The sequence below is a fragment of the Nelumbo lutea genome, chromosome 1 (genome assembly GCF_056320005.1).
Source record: "Nelumbo lutea isolate HS-2025 chromosome 1, American lotus-T2T, whole genome shotgun sequence".
NCBI classification, from domain to species: domain Eukaryota; kingdom Viridiplantae; phylum Streptophyta; class Magnoliopsida; order Proteales; family Nelumbonaceae; genus Nelumbo; species Nelumbo lutea.
In genome coordinates, this window is record NC_142684.1 from 87,415,857 (window position 1) to 87,439,895 (window position 24,039).

General features: G+C 36.8%; 2 protein-coding genes across 5 annotated transcripts; one reads left to right on the forward strand and one right to left on the reverse strand.

The window, feature by feature from the left end:
- The first annotated feature begins 1,386 nt into the window (after window positions 1-1,386).
- Window positions 1,387-23,565, forward strand: LOC148875930 (transcriptional corepressor LEUNIG_HOMOLOG-like). 4 transcript variants are annotated; one of them, XM_088984932.1, is made up of 17 exons: window positions 1,387-1,571; window positions 1,852-1,910; window positions 2,017-2,114; window positions 2,413-2,522; window positions 2,642-2,832; window positions 2,928-2,979; window positions 3,055-3,157; window positions 4,499-4,548; window positions 4,668-4,991; window positions 5,704-5,907; window positions 6,000-6,147; window positions 7,770-7,879; window positions 7,975-8,124; window positions 9,248-9,403; window positions 11,734-11,850; window positions 11,968-12,168; window positions 23,090-23,565. In XM_088984932.1, the coding sequence occupies exons 2-17, from the start codon at window positions 1,879-1,881 to the stop codon at window positions 23,234-23,236; spliced, it is 2,193 nt and encodes a 730-aa protein (XP_088841058.1). In that variant the 5' UTR covers window positions 1,387-1,571; window positions 1,852-1,878; the 3' UTR covers window positions 23,237-23,565. The 4 variants fall into 4 exon arrangements, with proteins under 4 accessions (XP_088841058.1, XP_088841062.1, XP_088841053.1 ...); XM_088984936.1 differs by having other exon boundaries at window positions 2,928-2,973; XM_088984927.1 differs by having other exon boundaries at window positions 1,863-1,910.
- Window positions 10,432-21,829, reverse strand: LOC148875931 (uncharacterized). Its single transcript, XM_088984942.1, has 3 exons — window positions 20,809-21,829; window positions 15,566-15,632; window positions 10,432-10,942 (listed from the first exon to the last, which is right to left on the reverse strand). The coding sequence occupies exons 1-3, from the start codon at window positions 21,106-21,108 to the stop codon at window positions 10,875-10,877; spliced, it is 435 nt and encodes a 144-aa protein (XP_088841068.1). The 5' UTR covers window positions 21,109-21,829; the 3' UTR covers window positions 10,432-10,874.
- Window positions 23,566-24,039: the final 474 nt, after the last annotated feature.

The window sequence follows — 24,039 nt, forward strand, 5'->3', positions numbered from 1 at the left end:
AAATAAGAAAACAAATTTGTTTTAGGGTTGGTTTTAAATTCGTATTTTATTTCTATAATTAATAAAAATAATTATTTTTTGCCATACTTATTTTTCTTTAGTATGGTTAATTAATATATAATTCAATGAAAGAATGAGAGTTAATACCCCAAATATAGTAGTCCAAATTATATTTTGTGTCCCGACAATTAGAGAATAACCAAATTCAAAAATAAAAAATAAGGATATTCTAATTAAGAATATGATTTAATTAATATTAATGAGAAATAATACCTTAAATATAAGACTTAATAAAAGGATTTTAAATAAGAAAAAAGTGGTTGTTCAAATTATATTTTTGTCTTCATAATTAGAGAAAAATCAAATTAAAAAATTGAGATATTTTAATCAAACAGAAGTTTCACAATATCATTCAATTTTTAATAATAATATAGATAGATTTATAGTTTATACATTTTTCAATTGTCTTTATTGTTAGAAAAAAGTTTCCTCTACACGAATGAGACATATATGAGAGGTAGCACGCAGGGAGATGAGTTGGGGCCCAACCAAGAAACAAACAGAGCATTCTTTTGTTGAACAATAATGGAGACAAAAGTTCAGTCCATATATCTGAAAACAACACGAGGAATTGGGAGCCAATCAGCTTTTTTGTCTGTTTGTGGGCCCCACCGAACGAAGGCCCAGAGGCCCCGGGGCCCAGACGTTTGCAAAAACTTAAGACAATAAAGACTGAGTTCAGTAAAATAAGCTTCAAGAGTACGTGGTTTGACGTGAAAGATATGATGACTGGTGGGGGCCTCTGCCAGCCAATCCCAAGTCAACCATGCTGGGCTTGCAACAGACCAGTCCTTATGGACTCGGCCCAACCCAACTTGGTTCAAATGGTCTGACTCTCTCATCCAATCCACAACGCTACTCTCCTCACGTCTGTCTACTACTCTGGTATCTTCAGGATGCGCAAGGGCATTTCGGTAATTTTCCAACCACAAATCGGGTTCTGAAGTCTGATTGTCTTATCTCTGGAATGGAGGGTCCATTTTCTGAACCCGGTCCAGTCCTTAATCCATGCTTCGTCACTAGTTTGGTGATCACTGAGTACCGACTAGTGAAGAGTGAGCCCAGATCTCCTGTAAGTAAAAGTTTTGCTACTGAAGCATCCAGCCGTAAATTAGGAATATCTCCCGTACATCTTGATAAATTCATGGGAGATGTTCTCAATGTACGGTCAGGTTCCCTGCTTTCACAGTGTTACAGACAATTCCATCGCGAAGTGAGCACCCTATTGCTATTTATATAAATATAAATAAATATGTAAAACAGTGAAAAAGCCATTTTTTGTTTTTAGTGGTTTCTGGCTTCCTTCTTAAACAAAAGGCGGTAAAGAGAGATTGGGAGAAATAAGGCAATAACCATTAACCAGAGAGCTTTTTCCTATTCTCTTTTGTTTTTTATTCTTCCTTCGTTTTTATTTTGCATGGCGGCTTCTCTGTTGCCTCCTCCTTCTGGCTTCGTCGACGAATAACTTCTGCTTCCGCTTCCTCGTTCTATTGATTTTGAAGACTGTTTGAGTACTCTCTCTTCTTCTCTCTTTCTCTCAACCATCTTTTTCTAAGGTTGATCTAGTTCAGTTTTATTCGGTCGGTGAAGTGTTTTCTTTTTTTTCTTTGTAATGTAACCGTTCGTTTCTGCTCTGCTCTTTTTCTACTGAGCACTTCCTTTTTTTTTTAGTTCATTAGTTTTTTGCGCCTCTTTTTTTATGTTTTTCATCCGTTTGTACTGTGAACTGAAGAACTTGTTTCGTCTCTTCGGAGACATCCGATAAAATTGGAACTGAAGAACTTGTTTTAGTTCTTTTTCAGGTTTTAGTGCTTGAGGATGGCGGATTCAGGTTGGGATCCGAGGCAGATGTTAGTTTCTTATCCATTAATAGTCATGTTTCTTCTTATCTCTGCTTCTGTCGTTAATGTTATTCATTATTATTTAGTTAATAGCTTAGTTGGTTCTTTTGTGTAGGTTTGATCGTTACCTTTATGATTATTTGTTGAGAACGAAAATGCATACGACAGCCCGGATATTCAAGGAAGAGGCAAAAGTTTCCGATGACCGTCTTGGTAATGCGTCGTCAGTGTCATTCTCTCCCTCTCTCTCGTTTTGCTTTTGTTTCTTTTCTTCCTCCTGTTTCCCATGGGTGAACGAATTGAATGCTTTAATTACAAGAATTGTATCGAGCTGTATCTTGGTGACGATGGAGTTTTTCTCCCAAAATTTCCGCTTTTAGCGGAGTGCGGGCTTGATATTGTATTGATTTTATTTGAATGAAATAGTTTAATCAGTAGATTGGAACACTCGGTTGTAGTAAGTCATTGTACAAATTTCTGTTTCGTGATCAGGAATTTGTTCTTTCTTCAGGGATTAATTCGCCTGAGGGTTTTTTATGGGAATGGTGGTCTTTCTTTTATGATGTGTACTCCTCTAGGGATCAGAAGGATCATGTGGCTAATAAACAACCTTCAGTTGAGGTGAGGTTTTGGTGATATTCTTGGTTTTTTTCTATTGACGTTATCCTCTGCGAGAGTAGCGCATCTAATGCTAAATGCTGAATGGAAACTGAATAACTAACATACATTCATGTCTGCAGCTATTTGAGATGAATAGGAAAATGGTTGTTCAGCTACCTTATGATGTTGATTTTGCAAACATGGTGGGAGGGCCACATGCTAGCATGTTGGCAAAAATGTACGAGGAGGACCATATTGGACATCCTTCTTCCAAAATTTTGGACCCTCGAATACAGACGGTCAATGGCAAACCAACGGTCAAAGCTCCAGGGTATTTTCAACTCTGTCTTGTACTTCAAATTCATGGTGGGAGGGCCACATGATTTCTTTTTTTTTTTTCTTTAATATCCTTTCTCATGTTTGCAGCCATCCACGGCAACAAATTCATGCAGAGAATCAACAGCGAGTTACAGTAAGAGTATGCATTTGATTTTTTCTGATGCCATTTCCAAAATTTTCAAATTGCATTTATGATCTGTTTCTCATTGTGCAGGATAATAGGCAGCGAATTAATGTGAGCAAGTCAATTCCCTTGGAGTCAACACCTCATGGTGTACCAAAGGCTATGCTCCCAAGAACTGGACCTCATGACACAGGTCTTTTAGACATTGGTTTAACATAAATTGTTTGGTTTGTAGGTCATTCCAGCTTCCATCCATTGACTTGGATGTTGGCCCAACAGAACACTTATTAAGACTCTCCACTTATATAAATCTAGATAATACATGCATCTTGCATGCTTTATCCTGTTGAAAACTTTTTTATTTTAATTTTTTTTAGTTTGTGGGGTTTCTATATGTTATTCTTAACTGTGAAATTGAACTCAAAATTGAGTGAGCATGGTCAGTATGCCGGTATGGAACGATAATACAGTTCTGGAGAGCTTCTCACCCGCTTGGAAGTGTTTAGATGAACCTAGAAGAGTGCAACTTGGTGATTTATATTAGAAAAGTCTGGAGGTTGGTAACAAGTTCAGCCTATGTGAATGAGTGGAGATCTCAACTTATCTGGTATAGAATCCTCTCAGGCAGGTCATACCTTAGGTCTTCCTTCAAACAAATCTGTTAGATTAAGAAATTCAGATTGAACAAGATAAAACACCCATTCTTTTTGGGAATTAGCTGGTTCTTCTTAGTGTTTGTGCAATTATGTTTGATATAGGCTTTTAGCTTGTGGGGGCACTTTTTTTGCAAAATGGTCCCCTTTGCAACATATAAGTATGCACTGTTTTGATAGCCAATGATTTGAGGCTAGTGGTTAATTGGCGGGTCCGGTGGGTAAGATAGCGTTACATCCTAGGTCTCATCCTGATACGTGGAGATGGAGCATGCAGGTGTCTTGTTAGAACTTGTATAGTTGCAAGGTCATTGGGTGAACCAAATCAACATTATTCATGGGTTATCCATGCTCGAGGAATTCCAGGGATGCAACTGCATTAGCTTCTTTCAAATCTGGACACTATCATCCATGACCAACTTGGATTTTTGTTAGTGTACAGTTTGGTTATAGTGGTTTTTAGCCTACTTGTAATTAAGGTTTCCATACTTTTTAACACCGTTGTGCTTTCCAGGTTGATGAAAAGATGGATTAAATGATTAATCTCATTATCTATTATTAATTAACATGATTAGTTCATTTTTTTTCGTAAATTGATTATACATCATATGGTGGTTCTTGGTACTGTGTTAACTAGGATAAATGTACATTGAATGAGCATCAGCTCTTTGGTGGCAAGATGAATTATTTCTTCTTCTGGAGGGTAACATGCATTTCAACATGTGTGTGTTAAGTTTTGTCATACTGTACAATGAGCTTTTTTGACTTTAGAATGGGAAAGAATTTTCTTAGATCATGTTTAGATGCTTCATGCATACCTATTATTTCTGTTTATTGGCATTTTATGTTTGATGTTTGGCATACCTATTTAAACATTGCAGTGTTGAAGAAAAGGTCCTGCCCACTAGCATTGGATGGCCGGCCTTTAACTGTATGTGACATGCTTTATTCTCTGAATCTTTTCCTGCAGCAGTTGTAGCCTGTAGGTTTTTCTTTATTATAAGCTGCACACTGTTAGTATAAATGTTGATTTGTGTAACCTCTTCCCAGGGAATTGACCAAATCCCACCAGGATTGGGAAAGCAAGTACTAAAGTCAGTTCCACACATGCCGATCCAACAGCAGTGCTTTCAGATGTTGAGAGCCCAAAGTCAACAAGAGCTCGTAGCTCAAGCACTGCAACACACACCACAGAACCTGATGTCTTCTTTTTTAGGGAACTTTGCTGATATGGATCCTCAAACTTTGATGCTTCTCAAGGTTGGATTAAATAGGAATGATGGCCAGGGTACTGGTAACTTTGGTCTCCAACATATTGGTTCTTCTCCAGTTGAAGCATTGTCTAGATTGGGCAAAACAGCACCAACAACTGAGGTAAATCTTGCTGGGTTCGGTCCCCCCTCAATTCCAAGTATTGAACTAATTGAAAATTAATGGGCATATCTAAACTAGTTTATGGATCTTTTATTGCTAAGTGCTAACCTCATTGGGAAAAGGGAATAGCAATAGTTGTAAAGTTACATAACGATTGTTTCTTGTCATTTTACATAAGAATTTAAAAGATGGTCCATGGAGATTCAAATTGCATGTTTAATGGGATCAAAGAAAATTTTCTTTTGTTTCTTGTTGTTTTAGATGTATTCCTAGAGAGCTGAATAGAGTGACCAATGTATTGGCTAAATCTGGGGTGGGAAGTAGGGCTGTTCATGGGTCAGTTTGGTTCAGTTTCAGTTAATTTTACCAACTGAACCGAAAAAATTATCCTTTTTCTCAAAAAAATGAATAAAAGGTTGTTTTTTGTTTTTAACTGTTCGATATTAAGAGTACTATTTCTCACTTAAAATGATTATGGTTGTGATACAAATTTCAAATTTCTACTATTTATTCTTTCCTCTACATGATAACTGATGGATGATAATTCAGATAATGTCCCAACTGAGGCAAAATGCACATCAACAACAGGCTCAGATACAATATCAGCAATTCCAAGACGTTGATAGTTGTTCTTTAGACATTTTCAGCTTATTTATTTTCGACATTTGAACTTATTTGATACCATTCTTGGTATATACATGTTTTACATCAGAGTTGCAGAAAGAAGAAGGGCAGGTCAGGTTGTCAGGCTGAAGATGTTACTGCAGCAGGATACCCTGCTGGTTCTGCAGAATCTGTGCTGCCAATTTATGTTAAAATGGAGCGTGAAGCTTTGTCACATAGTGATAGAGCATCTGAAAAGCAAAACATACGTGGTTCCAACAAAAGTGGGCTGGTTGAAGCCTTTGAAAAGATGGTACCTATTTGTTTTCTTTGTGCTTGTGAGATACTCCAGTGTGGGTGTTAGATTCCATGTCGCTAATTGTTAATCATAAAAACCACTTTTAGGGTGATATGGATGGTCAGGATGATGCTTCTTCAGATACTAATTTAGAATCTTTTCTCTCATATGATAATGAGACTGAGGACATGAAGAATGACCCTTTCAGCACTTTGCAACGAAGTTCTACAACTTGTGGGAAGAATGCCCCAAAAGGTGAATTTTGGATGCTTTATTAAAACAAATGCAAGGTAGAATAGACTCTTTGAATCATTGTTTTTTTCCTTACCCTTGTGATACCATTCATTAATAGAATCCTTTATTCAATATTATTGACTCAACATCCATTTTTTATCATCTCTAAAACAACATATATTGGTAATATATTCATACTTATCTCCCTCAGAAATCTTGCCTTGTTTTTGCATGGTTGCAGTGTTGCACTCAATTTTGGATAGCCAGTGGCTTCTATTTGGAACAAGCTAGCTACTTGTTTTCTTTTCCGAACTTCTGATTCATGAATTATTGCTAGGATTACACCTTCTACCTTGGCTCCATTGCAGCCTAGAACCATATGCCTATCCTTTACTCATGTATACTGATCCATGATTTCTTCATTGGTCATCCGGATAAACAATAAGACTGAAAAGTGTTGCATAGAAAATTCTTATTTGGAATGAACCATAGTTTTATTTATCATATGAGGTGTGCACTAAACACATCTGACATGAGATGGATATCAAGGTGGTTGAGAGAGAGAATCTACATTTTACTTCATTTATTCTCTTTAGTGGGTAATTTTCTTGGTGGTTGGATCTTAGATGGTATTATGACTTGGATTTCCATACTAGGCAACTCTGTACTAAGGGAATACAGTTGGAAAAAGAAAGAAAAGGATACCATATTAAATATAATTACAAAGAAGAGAAAAAAGTATGTTGTTTTATTGATGCATAAACCAAGGACTCTTTGTTGAATGCATTGCTGCAGCACATTGATTATTGATAGCACTGTATGGACTGATGAGATTAGCCACTTAATTAGAGGGAGGGGATTTAGGAGCTGTTTGATAACAGCTGAAGTGTCTGATCTGAATGACTAATTGTTTTACCTTTTAGTGAATAAGATAATTAAATAGTAATAAAACATTCGGTTATATAGTAATTAACTTAACTTCAGCTTCTGCCATTAAGTAGTTCACAACCTCCTTAATAACTTATTTGCTAAAAGACAAAATACCAAGTCATTCAGTTTGGCCCAATTATATACATTCTTGGATGCAAAACTGTTCAGTTTGGCCCCCTTGCCTTGTCATTTGGAGCTAAAAGCCTTATTATATGCATTCTTGGTGCAAAACCATTAAATGGAGATTTTCTGGGCTAAAATCATCCTGAAACATGATGGCAGCAGGCAATCTGTTCGTATGGTAGAAAAAGTTGTGTGTCAATATTAGAAAGTCCTAAAATTTAATCCATAAATAAAATGGTTAAAGTCATACGATAGATTATGCTGGCATTTGTTGCCAACACTTTGCATGGTAGGTCATCATCAAATGATGGATCCCATCCTGATGCTCTGAATATGCAACAAATGACAAGGCATGGGGGCCCCAGACCTCCATCATCCAATTATGGATCTGATCCTGATCCTCTAAATATGCAACATTGGCAAGGCACAAGGGGTTACCGTCCTGATTTACAGACCCAAGTGTCTCCTTGAAATGCTCTAGTGATGAAAAGAGGGGATGAGAGAACATCAAAGGAACTTGTATTTTAATGTAGAATAAATTGTATTTCATGGGATTTTCTTTAAAAACAAGAAATTTTCATTTGTGACAGGCTTTTCATTTGAAGAGGTTGGTTGCCTTAGTTCAAGCAATAGCAAGGTTCTGTGCTGCCATTTCTCATCAGATGGAAAGTTTTTAGCTAGTGCCGGGCATGATAAGAAGGTTTCCAATGCCATACATTTTTGAACAGTATGGTAAATTTTACTCATTTATCTAAATATTTTTTATATGGCTCTGATTATGTATTTCATTGGCAGGTTGTAATTTGGAACATGGATACTTTTGAGTCCAAAAGAAGTTCAGAAGATCATTCTTTTCTGATTACAGATGTTCGATTTAAACCAAATTCAAATCTTCTTGCAACATCTTCTTTTGATAAAACAATTCAAATTTGGGATGCGTCTGATGTAATTTTTTTCCCCTAGCTTGCTTTATATCCAATAATTTAGTAGTTAGGCTATGTAGGCTATGAATGTTTGCATGTTTCAAATCATGTTACAAGAGCTTTTATGGTTTTTCTAGCAAGCTCTTCTCAAATGATAAACAAAGCCTCTATTATTTATGGGTCTACATTCTTGAAGTTGCTGTTGCATCATTGTCTTTGTGGTTTCCACTTCCTTACATTGTTTCTGGAAGAGCAGGTTTCCTTTCTACAAAAAGTGACTTGTATGGCTTCTCTCTTATTGCTTTTTTCAGACAGATTCCATGTCTTGTAACACATTAGATGATTCTAATTCCGAAATTATTTATGGCTTTTTGGGTTTTTTTTTAATGTAAAATTTGAGGTACTTTGGGATTAAGTAGAAGTTTTTTGTTTTTGTTTTTTAATTTTGGCCTTGTATCTAAGATATGAAAAAAAGAATACTGATTATGAAGCTATTCTAATTGTTTCCTCAGATCATAGAAATTTTGAAAAGTATGACAGCTTTATATGTCTGTGCATGTTGTTCTGATCATCCAAGCTCCGTGTTACTGTGTAATGCTCGATAATAGCTGCTTTTACATACAACAGTTGTTAGAATTTAGTTGATTCTTGGGATGGAGTTTTGAGCTTCTTTTGGTAGCATCCTTTTATTGAACCTGTCTTTTATTCACATTGTAATTACTAAATGGCTGTTATCAGTGACATCTAATATGATCTTCAGTATAGGCCTCAAATTGGTCATATGACAGTGAAAATCTGTTTATTTTATTTTTACATTGAATTCAAAAATAAGAAAAATTGTCTTAAGAAGCCATAGATTAAATTTGTTATAAACTGTGTTAAATTTGTTCACTAATTCTATGATAATTTTGTAATAAAATAAACAAAATATTTTAAGAAGTCATAATTTTGTTCATAATATAATGTGATTAAAAAAAGTATGAAATTGATAAAGCTAGGAGGATTACTGATGAAACATTTAATTCCTGCTTGGCTCATTTGCTTTTCAGATTTTTCCCTTTTCCTAAAGCATTTTTTCTTCTCTTGTTTCTTTTCTTCTATTAAGAGGGTGGATATTTATGAGTTTAATATGTATGGTTTTACAGACAATCCATCCAATTCACAAACTTACTGGACACACGGAACAAGTGATGTCATTAGATTTCCATCCGGAGAAGGTAGACCTTCTGTGCTCATGCGATGGTAATAATGAAATTTTGTTCTGGAACGTGAAGTGCCAAACATGCAAACACGTCTCCAAGGTCAGCTTTAAACTTTTGCATCTGCTGGAACTACTTCACAAACACTATGAGAATATTTTATGTCAGGCAGCGGCAGAATGTTTCATTTTACCATTTATCCATCAAGAAAATTCAGTTTCAGCATTTTCACTATCCACTAATTTAGGATCAATATGCAAAGCTGTGTATTAATTTTCCATAGATCAGTAATTGTTCCATAGTATTGGGGAAGTTGGGTTGAAGTTTCAACTTCTAATTCTAACTGATTGGAATTGGGTACTCAAAACTGTTTAACATACAATATGTTGTAGGATGGGTGAGGGGGTTGCTACATTTTCCCTTTAAGTCATTTCTTTTTCCATTTTCCTATGTTTAAAACATCTCCTGCTTGCTTTATTTTGTGGGGCATCCCCCCTTCTTTAATATAATATTTTCACTTATCAAAAAAAAAAAAAACCGCTTCTTTGCATACTTACATTGCCATGATATTTGATCTAATCCATAAAAATAAAAATCCATTTACTCTGCATTCTACTTTAATTTCCAAATTTCCTTGTTCCATACTATTTTTTTTCGGATGATTTATAGGCTCATAATTTAACAATGGATATGACACTGAATAGATGGGAAACACAGAAGTCGTAACAGGATTCATGTAGCTAACCCCATATAGGGACTAGGTTTTGATGATGATGATGGTGTGTTTGAAATACTTCGATTGTCTCAAAGTGTGTACATATGCATGTGTATTCAAGCTTGCTATCATCCATGGAAGGATAAGTGTGCAGGTTAAAGAAAACAATTTATGGATTGAAAAAATCTTAGAGAGCTTGGCTTGTTCTTCTTAATATATTTTAATTTTCACCTCAACTGATTTTTTCCAATGTACACAGTTTGTACCATACTACCATTGAGCTTTACCAGTCATTTGAACAGACATATCTGGCTGAATCACTTCACTAGACTTAGTTTCACCACCAGAGGCTGCCATAATCTCAATAACAGTGCTGGTGTAATCCTTAAGCAGTAAGAAAAAAGAATTGATTCACTTCAGGCCAAGAAATCACCAAAAAACTAATTCCATACCAGTCCGAGAGTATTAACAGGATAGCTGTACTATATATAAAAAAAAAAAATTCAAAAAACACATTCTAGCAGATAGCCAACCCTACACATGAATTGGAGAATAAAAACCTCACCCTATTACCCTATTTGCACTCATCATTCAATGAAAACATCTAATAAACAAGCCACTAACCTGTACCATTCATCATCAGTCCCTCTTTGAACTGCCAAATAGAGAGGGAAACTAGGAAACCACCAAAAACATCACAAGAACTTCAACTCAAGGCATGAAAGCCTCCTTCCCTGATGGATGTCAAGGCACGAAAGCCTCCTCTGATGGGCGACCGGTCCTTTTTGGTCACTTTCCATTTAATGTATGGTGAGAGAATATTGATAAAAAAAAAATGTATGGTGAGAGAACCTCAAGTCAATCCTTGCTAGGCATCCTTACCAGTCCAAGTCGATTAGGTTTGCTCTGATACCATGTGATTAGACCTGAAACACTAGTTAAATTAATGGGATGAGTGCCAAAAACTGTCCAGCCACACTTAGAGTAGAAGGAAAGAAGAAGAGGAGAAGTTGAAGAAGAAGCGCTGAAAGCAGTAGAGGTTGTCATATCCTCTAACTGCCGCCCAGCTCTCTTTTTATTATATTAATTATGAAATTGCATTACTGCTCCTGACTAAATAGATTAAAGAAATAACGAATAGAAAACCAAAAGAAAAGAGAATAACCAAACGGACCCTACTGACCAACTTTATAATTTAACATGGAGGAATCATGTGGCCATTCCTTTTTGGTTGGATTTGTGCTCATTCCTCAGTGGATATCAGGACCATATCCCACCTGCTATAATGATAATAGCCATCCAAATTTAGGATTCTTAATTAAAAAAAATGATCATTGGCATTCTTATTTTGGATATGTTGGAAAGTTTGTGGGGTGAAATTTATCCCAAGAATACAAATTTGGGCCCAAAACAAGTTGCCTCATTAAAGATTCCTCAGTATATTTTGGATATGTTGGAAAGTTTGTGGGGTGAAATTTATCCCAAGAATACAAATTTGGGCCCAAAACAAGTTGCCTCATTAAAGATTCCTCAGTATTTTTTTTTTTATAATTCCTTGTTTTAACTTTTCCTTCACATACATAGAAGAATGTTTACCCTTCCAATGTATACTTATCCGGGCAATTCTGACAAGCATCATGATACTATGGAATAATGTTGACTTGAGCTCCTGAAAATTTTGTTGAATAAAGCTTCTTATTTTCTTCTATAAATGCAGGGTGGTACAACACAAGTCAGATTCCAGCCACAAGTTGGGCGGCTTCTGGCTGCTGCTGCAGGGAATACGATCAATATACTAGATGTTGAGACTGACAGCCTTCAGTTTAAGTTGCAGGTGTGCTTGTTGATGCACACATAAGATCCCACTAATACTGCCTTGAATGTTGCATGTGTGTATGGTTCTTAAGCTCTTGATGAAATGATTGTTTGACAATGTTTCATTTTTCCCTAGGGACATGTCAATGAAGTTTACTCAATTTGCTGGGATACAAGTGGGAAATATATTGCTTCTGTTAGCAAAGATTGTGTATGTTTGTGGTCAACTGCATTGGGTGGAGAATGTATTCACAAACTGTGTTCCAATGGCAACAAATTCCAATCTTGTGCATTCCATCCTGGGTATTCTATGCTTCTAGTTATTGGGGGTTACAAGGTATACTGTTCCTTGAAAAGTCAAAATGATTTCTTTGGTACTTTGAGAAGTAGTTTAACCTTTTCTATTATTATTATTATTATTATTATTATTATTATTATTATTTAAAGAAGAGACAGAAAGATATGAAGAATAGGATATCTCATTATGCTTCTGTACATCGAAATTTATAGCTCTCTCTAGGAAACAAACTAGGTAACAAATCTCCCTAATTAAAGGATACAAACTAGGTAACATATCTCCCTAATTAAAGGATACAAACTAGGTAACATATCTCCCTAATTAAAGGGAAGATAAAGCTGATTCCTAAAAAAATTGTACAGCTCACAAATCTCTCGACTACTTAAAATAGCACAAAATCAAATATAATACATAATTACAGAAATCTTCCAACACTCCCCCTCAAGCTGGCATGAATATATCACTCATGGCAAGCTTGCTAACTAAGTTCTCATACTGTGCCCTAGGAAGCCCTTTGGTGAGAATGTCTGCTACTTGGCTCGTGGTGGGTATGTAAGACATGCATATCACACCACTATCTATCTTCTCCTTGATGAAATGTTTATCCACTTCTACATGCTTTGTTCTATCATGTAGAACTGGATTATGAGCTATGGAAATAGATGCCTTGTTATCACAATAGACTTTAATAGGTGTTGGTGTAGGAACCTTCAATTCTTCTATGAGCCTTTTGATCCATAACACTTCACAAAAGCCATGTGCAACAGAGCGGAATTCTGCCTTTGCACTACTCCTTGCTACAACACTCTGTTTTTTGCTTCTCCAGGTGACCAAATTCCCTCCTACCAAAGTGCAGTAACCTGAAGTAGATCTTCTATCATTTATATCACCTGCCCAATCTGCATTTGTGTAGGCTTCGACTTGGAGATGACCCCTATTTTTGAACAAGAGTCCTTTCCCCGGAGTTCCTTTCAGATATCTCAAAATCCTGAACACAGCTTCAAAGTGAGTAGGTCCAGGTGAATGCATAAACTTACTACACTTACTGCAAAGGCTATATCAGGTCTTGTGTGCGACAAATAGATTAGTCTTCCAACTAATCTTTGATAACGTTCTCGATCAACCACCTCATTTACTGTTACTGCTTTTAACTTCATATTTGGGTCCATTGGAGTTTCTGCGGCTTTACAACCTGTCATCCCTGTCTCCTTAAGCAAATCAATAATGTATTTGCATTGGTTGATAAAGATTCCCTCCTTGGACCTTGCAAACTCCATTCCGAGAAAATATTTAAGTTTTCCCAGGTCTTTAATGTCAAATTCAGCCTCAAGCTTATTCTTCAACTTGTTGATTTCAAATAAATCATCCCCAGTCATGATAATATTGTCTACATACACTATCAAAATAGCTATTTTACCTTCAGTAGAGTGCTTGAAAAATAAAGTATGATCAGCTTGACTTTGCGAGAAGCCGTGCCGCCTTATTGCATTCCCAAATCGTTCAAGCCAAGCTCTTGGTGATTGCTTTAGCCCATATAGGGATTTTTTTAACCTGCAAACTTTGCCTCTTCCAAGACTTTCTTCAAAACCTGGTGGTAGGTCCATATATACTTCTTCCTTTAGGTCTCCATTCAAGAATGCATTCTTGACATCGAACTGACGAAGTGGCCAGTTAAAATTAACTGCAAGGGAAAGAAGTATTCTGACAGAGTTATTTTAGCAACAGGAGTAAAAGTCTCTTGGTAGTCTATACCATGAGTTTGGGTAAATCCTTTTGCTACGAGTCTTGCTTTGTATCTCTCCACACTTCCATCAGCCTTGCACTTTACTGTAAACACCCATTTGCACCCGACTGTCTTCTTGTCATGGGGTAGATCAGTAATACTCCATGTATTACTCTTTCTAAGAGCATTCATCTCTTCCATCACAGCTAACCTCCATTTCGGATCATCTAATGCTTCTTGAACAGTTCTTGGCACATACAGATTAGAAATCCTAGACACAAATGCTTTATGAGTATGTGATAATTTCTCATATGACAAGTATTTTGCAATAGGATGTTTTGTGCAAGTTCGGGTACCTTTTCTTAATGCAATTGGAATGTCAAGATCTGAAGAAGATAGATTAGGCAAATCATTAGATAAAGACGGAATAGGGGTAGAAGAAGGATTACTCTGAGTTGTAGGATCTTCACTCGGCAAATTGGATTGGACTTCTGCTGTAGAAACAACTGGAACAGTAGTACTTTTGTGAAACTTCTTCCTGGTATAAAATTGAAGCTCAGGATGAGGATTGTGATCCGTTTGAAGTACTTCTCCCCCTGTCTCTGATAACGTAGTATATGGCAGATTTGGATTAAGAGTACCATCACTAGGTTCCATTCTTTCAACAATTGTTTCCGAACCTTGCTTATCAAAATTAATCAAAGGTATAAATTCTTCTAGAATATGTAAAGTTTCCCAAAAATTATCTTCCTTATGTTCTCCCCCTGAAGAGATTTTTTTGAAAGAAAGGTTGGTCTTCAACAAAGTGTACATCCATACTCAAAAAATTTCTTTATAACTGGATTAAAGCATTTGTACCCTTTTTTATTAGATGCATAACCAAGAAACACACATTTTTCAGCTTTTGGATCCAGTTTTGATTGAAAAACATTTGGTATATACACATAACAGACACAACCAAACACTTTTAAAGGAAGATCCGTAGTTATTCGAGATGTGGGAAAACAATTTTTTAGATTCTATAAAGGAGTTTCATATTTTAAAACTCGAGATGGCATTCTATTTATCAGATAACATGTAGTTAGGAGAGCATTTCCCCAGAGATATTTAGGTACATTCATAGAAAACATGATGGCTCTAGCTACCTCAAGAAGGTGCCTATTTTTTCTTTCAGCAATTCCATTCTGTTGTGGTGTGTCACGACAAGTTGATTGATGGATAATACCTTTTTTGGTTAGAAATGCTCCTAAGTATTTGTTAAAGTATTCAGTCCCATTATCTGATCTTAATACCAAATTTGGTTTGAAATTGATTTTCAATCATTAGGAAAAATTCTTTAAATCTTTGTTCGACCTCTGATTTCCTTTCCAACAAGTAAACCCAACATACCCTTGTATGGTCATCAATAAAAGTCATAAACCATTTTTTTTCCAGAAAGTGTGTTAACCTTAGATGGGTCCCAAACATCACTATGTAACAAATAAAATGGTTTTGAAGCAAAATAAGGTTTTATTGGAAATAAAGCACGATGATCTTTAGCCAAATGACAAGACTCACAATGAAGTTTTGACCAATCAACTCCTTTAAACACTTTAGGAAATAAATATTTGAGATATGGAAAACTAGGATGTCCTAATCTTCTATGCCATAATATAACTTGATCACATACAAGGATTGAACTCGTACTACTTAAACCGTGAACTTTTTTATTACCAGTAGCAAAGTAGTAGAGTCCATTTATCTCTCTAGCAGTTCCAATCGTCTTCCTCGAGTTCTGGTCCTGGAAAACACAAGTGGAAGGAAGAAAAAGAATGGAGCAGTTAGTATCTTTCGACAATCTGCTGACAGAAAGAAGATTGCAGGCAAGTTTTGGAACATGTAAAACAGATTTCAGAGTAATTTTTTCTGAAATTTTAATGTTTCCTTTGCCTGCAATAGATGAAAGACTACCATCAGCTATTCTCACTTTTTCAAAACCAGAACAAGGACAATAGGAACTAAATAGGTTAGAGCAACTTGTCATATGATCGGAGGCCCTTGAATCTATGATCCAAGGGCCGGATTTTCCTAGCATTGAGAATGCCAAAGAATTGTTACCTGTTTGTGCCATAGACCCGACAGGAGTATTAGGTGACGAATAAGATTTTAGAAGTTTAAGTAGATGATCTATTTGCTCTTTGCTGAATGGGGATGATTCAACCTCGTTTGCTGTAGGTATATTCTGTCCACCAGGTTTGTTCACCCTCCAATTGGGTGGTCTCCCATACATTTTGTAGCAATTCTCTCGGGTATGGCGAGGTTTACCACAGTAGTCACAGCGTAGGTTATTCTTGTCTCCAACCCGTTGATTTTGGGCTGACTTTCGACTAACTTGGGCCTCGGAAATAATCAGGGCTGACTCTTTCACAGGTCTGGTTGTACCTACAGCCTTCTTTCCTAGCATCACTTATCTTCGGCTTTCTTCTCCACGTATTTCTGCAAATACTTCACCAATTGGGGGCAGAGGGTTTCTTCCAATAATTCGGCCACGAACCTCATCGAATTCAACGTTTAAACCTGCAAGAAACTTGAAGACTCGGCCAACATTCACCATCTTCTTGTGATAATTGCAGTCATCGGGTGACTTCCACTCGTAATCGTTGAATAAGTCCAGGTCCTGCCAAATTCTCTTAAGAGAATTAAAATACTTAGTCACAGAGTTCTCACCTTGGCGAATATCTCCGAGTTGTAGAGATAATTTGTACACTTGGGATTGATTCTCCAAATCAGAGTACATCTGTGAGACATTGTCCCATAATTCCTTGGCTGTAGAATAGTAGAGATAATTTGCACCTATCTCTTCAATCATGGAGTTAACCAACCAAGTCATCACCATGGAATTTTCAGCATCCCAAATAGCATAGGCTGGATCCTTCACATCAGGCTTCTTCGTGTCTCCTGTGATATAGCCAATTTTCCCTCTCCCTCTGAGATACATGCGAACAAATTGTGACCACTGGAGAAAGTTGTCACCATTTAGTCGGATTGTAGTGATCTGAATAGAGTGATTTTCAGGCAGATTCCGGACAATCTGGGGCTCAGGTTGAGAAGGCTGAGAACTGGACGTGACTTCAGACATTTTTAGGGACAGAAATGTAGAAACAAACCCTAGGTCTTTTCTGCTCTGATACCATAAAGAAGAGGCAGAAAGATATGAAGAATAGGATATCTCATTATGTTTCTGTACATCGAAATTTATAGCTCTCTTTAGGAAACAAACTAGGTAACAAATCTCCATAATTAAAGGATACAAACTAGGTAACATATCTCCTTAATTAAAGGGAAGATAAAGCTAATTCCTAAAAAATTTGTACGGCTCACAAATCTCTCAACTACTTAAAATAGCATAAAATCAGATATAATACATAATTACAGAAAACTTCCAACATTATTATTATTATTATTATTATTATTATTATTACTACTATTATTATTATTATTGTTGTTGTCCAAAACTAAAGTGAAGAAAAGATTTGAGAGAAAGAGAGAAGAGAGGAGAGAGATTTGAGAGCATCAAAAGTTGTTGGCGGCGCCAGCTTTTTAATATTTATATTAGGGCGACTGAACATAACATAAAGACAAGGGGAATTACAATGATACCCCTACGACACTAATAGAAATAAAAAAATAAGAAAAAACACTCTTTAACCAGTCCTTTAACACTCCCCCTCAAGTTGGGACATAGATGTCAATCATGCCCAACTTGTTAGTTGTCACAAATCATTGTGCCGCAAATGATGTAGCCCTTTTGTGAAGATGTCTGCAAGTTGATCTTCGGACTTGACATAGGGAGTGCACACTTCCCCTTTGACAGCCTTCTCTCTGATAAAATGCTTGTCTACTTCAATGTGCTTGGTTCTATTGTGTAGTACTAGGATTGCAGCAATATTTATGGCTACCTTGTTGTTGCAATATAAAGTCATAGGTGTATCAACTGTAAATCCCAGTTCACTCAATAGATTTTTTAACCACATTATTTTAGTCACTCCATGAGACGTTGCTCTATATTCAGCTTCAGCACTAGATTTAGCCACCACATTTTTCTTTTGCTTCTCCAAGTCACTAGGTTTTCTCCCACAAAGGTACAATAGCCACTGGTAGACTTCTTATCATCCAGTGATCCTGCCCAATCTGCATTAGTATATACTTCAACCTTCAGATGCCCATGCTTTTGGAATAACAAACATGCACCTGGGAATTTCTTAAGGTATCTGAGAATTCTTTTGGTTGCTTCAAGATGGGAGGTCTTAGGGGCATGCATGAATTAACTAAGAACACCCACAGCATAAGCAATGTCTAGCCGAGTCATGGAGAGATATAACAGTCTTCCTACAAGTCTCTAAAATTGCTTCACATCTTTGATAGATTCACTTGGGCAATCACTTAATTTGTGATTAGGATCAATAGGGGAATCAACTAGTTTCACCCCCAACTTTCTTGTATCCTGTAATAGATCTAGGACATACTTTTTTTCAGAAATGAAGATACCCTTTTGTGAGCGGGCAACTTCAATTCCAAGAAAGTATTTCAGAGGACCTAGATCTTTCACCTCAAACTAAGTAGCAAGAAATCCCTTCAATCTTTGAATTTCATCTTTCCAATCACCAGTGATAACTATATCATCAACATACACTATTAGGGCTGCAATTTTTCCTTCCTCTCTTTTCATAAACAATATGGTCAAGTTGGCATTGCTTGTAGCCCTTTTGTTGCACAACTACTTGAAATTTGCTGAACTAGGTTCTTGGTGACTGTTTTAGGCCATATAAAGACTTTTTTTAACCTGTAAACCTTTTGTTCATTACCTTGAGCTTGGAAACCAGGAGGTTGTACCATGTACACTTCTTCTTCTAGATCACCATTTAGAAATGCATTCTTGATGTCCAATTGGTGGTCTCAGTCGAAATTAGCAGCTAAAGAGAAGAGAACCCTAATGGAGTTCATATTAGCAACTGGTGCAAAAGTTTTTGCATAATCCACCCCATACACTTGAGTGAACCCTTTTTCCACTAGACGATCTTTATACCTTTCCATTGTGCCATCAGCCCTATGTTTCATTGTAAATACTCATTTACATCCAACTGGTTCTTTTTCCTCAAGAAGATCCACCAATTCCCATATACTATTTTTATGTAATGCATTAATCTCTTCCTTCATTGCATCTGTCCATTCAGGCACTGAGAGAGTTTCTGCCACATTCTTAGGAGTAGGTACACTGTCAATGGAAGAGAGGAATGCCCGAAAGGTGAAATGTTTTCATAGGAAACAAAGTGGGAAATGGGGTGCTCGGTGGTGCAAGATCTAACACCCTTCTGAAGAGCAATAAGAAGGTTAAGATCATCAGCACTTGATGTATCAATAGCAATTGGGTTAGAAATATCAATGGGAACTAAGGTACCTGAATGTGTAGGATTCGTTCCTGGAGAATGTGATGGTATTGGTGGTACAACTTCTTGATGCTCCATAGCTCTTGAACTTGGTTGGCCTTTATGAAGACGATAGAAAACACGAAAGGGAGGAGGATCATGTAGAGGAGGGTGCTGAATTTGAGGTAGAGGTGGGTTCTGAACCTGTTTGTCATCATGCCTACACTCTCCCTGAGGAGAAACAGGGAAGGAAGGTTCACTCTCAAAAAAGATGACATCCATGGAAACATGATATTTCCGAGAAACGGGATCAAAGCATCAGTACCCCTTCTGATTTGAAGGGTATCCCAAGAATATGCAAGGAATAACACGAGGATCTAATTTCCCACGAATGGGTGATTGGTTTTGAATGAAGCAACGACAACCAAAAACATGGAGAGGAATAGACAAAAGAGGAGCCTTGGGAAACAGAAGCCGATGTGGGGCTTCGTACTCTAACCACCAAGAGGGCATACGGTTAATGAGATGGGCAGCACAAAGGATAGCTTCAAGCCAAAAGCATTTGTGGACGTTCCTATGAATCAATAGTCCCCGAGCTACTTCAAGAAGATGGCGGTTCTTTCTTTCAGCAACACTATTTTGTTGTGGTGTTTGAGCACAGGAGCTACGGTGGAGAGATCCATGTGAAGCAAAGGACTTCGTAAGGTCATTATGGAAGTATTCTTTGGCATTATCAGATTGGAAGATCTGGATTTTGGTTTGAAATTGGGTGAAAATCATTCTTTGAAAGTCTTGGATAATTTTTGGTACTTCGTCCCTAGTTCTCATGGGGTATACCCATGTATACCGGGAATAATCATCAATAAAGATAATGAAATACTTGTAGCCGCTTTTAGATGGTAGAGTGATTGGGCCCCAAACATCGGAGTGAACAATATGGAAAGGAAATTCAGATTTAGTATTCTTCGAAGAAAAATGAGTTCTACAATGTTTATTCAATTGACAAGTTTGACATATCAACTCTGATACTGACACTGACTTAAATAGCTCTTGAAACACAATCTTTAAGGAATCAAAGGATAAATGACCAAGACGATTGTGCCATAAATAGGCTTGACTCTTACTAGATTGACTCTTAGACTCAGTGACTGTAAGGCCAGCCTTATTCTCTAGCAAGTAGACACCATCCACCATACGCCCTCTACCAATCACCTTCCCTGAGTCCAAATCCTGGATTCCACAATGAGAAGGGAAGAAGGTTACTGAACAATTTAAAGAATTGGTTATACTACTAACAGAAAACAAATTAAGAGGGAATTGGGGAACATATAAAACATCAGAGAGTGTAGGACCAAAGGGAAGAGAAACAGTCCCTTGACCAGCTATGGTAGAGAATGAACCATCAGCCAGCCTGACTGTCTCTTCCAAAGAGAAGATGATAGGTCTGGAAGTAGGTAGACTTACCGGTCATATGTTTTGATGCTCCAGAATCAATTATCGAAGGAGAGTCAGAGGAATGAGACGATACATGTAGAGCTGTGACAGAATTACCTGATGTAGACACATATGAAGTTGATGGAGGGGGGCATCCATTTGGCCAATTGCCCTACCATAAATCTCTAAATGATCACGGAAGGAATTAATGATATCCTCCCTACGGTCAGAACCAGTTGTGTATGTCTGAACTGTAGTAGTAGCAGGCTGGGTCTCCTGAGTGGCCATGGTTGCTGCAATGAATTTTCTTGGATCTTGCTGGCTTAGCCTCTTATGCAGATCTGAACCTTGTTTCTTACTCAAATTTTTAGTCCATTTCGGCTTCCCATGAGGGTCCCAACATATGTCACTATTCATGATAGCTAGTTTAGATCACACTAGAAGAGGTTGAATAATCGAACTTATTTCCCTTTCACACACGGTGTTAACTTTGGGGAAAAAAATTGCACCAGGAATAATAAAAGAACCAGGCAGCCACCTTCTAGGTCAACTATAGTACTTCAATCACCACTTCACAAAGCTGCTGTCGGTTATGACACCATTGCACTCCTTTCCCTTCTTTTAGAACTCAGTTCTTCAACAAAACCAGCTGCTGTTACCGAACTCACAGGTCATCACTAGCCTACCATAAATCTTGTACGGCTGTTGTAGCCTCTCTTGACCTACAAATCAAGTGTGGCTGCTGTTGCAGCATATATAGGTCATCCCCTGACCTACAAGTTCACCAAAAGGCTGCTGTTGCAGCATATAAAGGTCATGACCAACCTACAGTTTGTTACAGGGATCAGCCGATCCCACAAAAAAGGAAAGAGGAGGGACTGTTCGCCTCACGTTGACAGACTGAACCTATTACAGGATCTGTTCTGGCACATGACCAGAAAAAAAAAAGAAAAAGAAAAAGAGAAAGGGAGAGAGAGTACTTCAGTCCGATCTGAATCAGGATCTAAATCTGGTGAAGGGAGAAGACAGAAAAAGGTTTGCTCGATCTCTTCTTTCAGATCTAACAGTCCTGCTCTGATACCATCTTGTCCAAAACTGAAGTGAAGAAAAGATACAGGAGAGAGAGAGAGGAGAGGGATTTGAGAGTATCAAAAGTTGCTGGCGGTGCCAGATTTTTAATATTTATATTAGGGCGACTGAACATAACATAAAGACAAGGGGAATTACAATAATACCCCTGTGACACTAATAGAAATAAAAAACACTCTTTAACCAGTCTTTTAACAATTATTATTATTATTATTATTATTATTAATATTATTATTATTATTATTATTATTATTATTATTATTATTATTATTATTGTTATTGTTATTGTTATTGTTATTGTTATGTTTTTGTTGTTCCTTTTTTTAATGGGTAACTAATCAGAAATTTATCAAATCAGAAAAATGATAATGGTAGAGATGTTAATAAAATACAAGGGACTCTAATCCCTTCCTGAAGTACAATAGAGCTATCCTTACTGAAAAAAAGCACAGTAGATCTATCCCCACTGCTACTTTTCCTACATACCTCGTCAAGCCCAAACAAAGTACTATACACTAACCCAAGGGGTAGGTACCCCAATTCGAAGATTACCTATTAAATTCCTCTTTAGCAAATTCATCTGCAAGAAGTTGGCTTATCTGGGAATCCAGTTGTAGCTAGCACTTGATCTGGCAGCCAAATCTCTCGCCTCTTTGGCATACTGACCAAGTTGCCGAGTGGACCATCTTTCCATTTATTAACCAATTTATGGTTGTCTATGAGTCCCCTTCCTAGGAGATTCCCGTAGCCCAAGGATCTCCCCAATTTATGATTGTTGTTTTTTGAGGAGGGATCATTGCTTGGTATATTGGTAAAATCTTTTACCTGACAAGCATGAGAATGTGTTTTCAAGTCTGGGAGTAGCCACTTTGTGCAGAGAAAGAGAGAGAGAGAGAGACCCTAAAGTTAAGCCCGTATGTAGTCCACCCCTCCCAAACCCCAGATAGCTAGGACCAACAACATTGCATTAGCGGCCCTTTCTTTCTTTCTTTTTTTTTTTTATTTGAGGAGTTGCATAGCTTTTTTTTTACTTTCCTGTCTGTTATTTCTAGTGCTATCGGTTTTAACATCTAATCTTACATTTGTTTTAGAAGATTAACTACATAGAGTGTCGGGGTCTTATTTACTATTACCAAAGGTTTCAATCCCTTGTTATTTAGAAGTACTACTAGTAATAATAATAAATTAATAATTAGTTTGTATTATATATGGGAATTTTGTGCACAAACTTCATTTATTTTCCATTGTATATTATGCTTTATTGCTTTCCCAGAAAAAAAGAAAACTAATCGTGTATATTTGTTGGCAGCTTTTGGAGTTGTGGTATCCCATGCAGAGTTGTAAAACAATGACAGTTCCAGCGCATGATGGGTTGATTGCTGCCTTGGCAAATTCACCATGTAATGAAATGGTTGCCTCTGCGAGTCATGACCAGTATGTGAAATTATGGAAATGACAATTAGGTTTCCCCACTCTTATAATTCCTTTCTCCTTTATATGGATGGCAATATTGAGTTGCCATCTTTTTCCAATTAGTCAGAAACCTTTCATCAACTCAAAGCTACTTAGTCCATAAATCCCATTCTAACAGTTGTCAGCAGAAACTAATAAAACGAATGTGTATATGTTGGAAAAAGAGAAGGGTAATTATCCTTAATTTACAAATCAAATAGATGTGCATATTTGAACAAATGTTCTATGCTCTTTTTTATGACCTTGATAGCTTTTACATAAGTGAGCATGGATCAAAACTTAAGCCTAGTATTGGAATCTGGAGTTAATGCATAGCTGGGACCAACATTGGGTAATGACCCTTACATCATGTTATTTGATATCAGTCCGACAGTTAAAAGTTTGATATGTTAGTATGCCTTTACTTGGGACCTCTCCAATTTGTCCACCCAAATTTGTGGATTGTTCCATTGACATTCACATTGGTACATAAATAAGGTGATTTACTGATATGTCTCAAGTGAATGTTCTTCAAATCAGGCAACCCGATTTGCAGCCTTAATTTGTTAATGGTGAACAGAAAATAAAAAATGCGCTTTATGTGGATATAGATTTTCTGTACGTGTTCTCATAGAAGTGGGATATTCATTTTTATCCAATATGTTAAAATAGGTCGACCAATCTTCTAGTTTCAGAGAATTCCAACTGTAGTGCATCACTTAACATGTCTGTGATTAACATACAGTTAGAACGTTTTTCTCATAAAAGTTTAGAGAGTATTTGCACTGAATATATTTGTATTTGCGT

Bases quoted from the DNA above. Each gene is read 5' to 3' on its own strand.
- LOC148875930 (XM_088984932.1), top strand. From the start codon at position 1,879: ATGGCGGATTCAGGTTGGGATCCGAGGCAGAT. The intron at 1,911-2,016 runs GTTAGTTTCTTA...TCTTTTGTGTAG, and splicing joins GGTTGGGATCCGAGGCAGAT to GTTTGATCGTTACCTTTATG. The intron at 3,158-4,498 runs GTCTTTTAGACA...TAAACATTGCAG, and splicing joins AACTGGACCTCATGACACAG to TGTTGAAGAAAAGGTCCTGC.
- LOC148875931 (XM_088984942.1), bottom strand. From the start codon at position 21,108: ATGAATAGTGACATATGTTGGGACCCTCATGGGAAGCCGAAATGGACT. The intron at 15,633-20,808 runs GTAATTCTGTCA...TGTGTTTTCCAG, and splicing joins TTCATATGTGTCTACATCAG to GACCAGAACTCGAGGAAGAC. The intron at 10,943-15,565 runs GTAATAAAAAAG...CTAGTGTTTCAG, and splicing joins ACTCTACTACTTTGCTACTG to GTCTAATCACATGGTATCAG.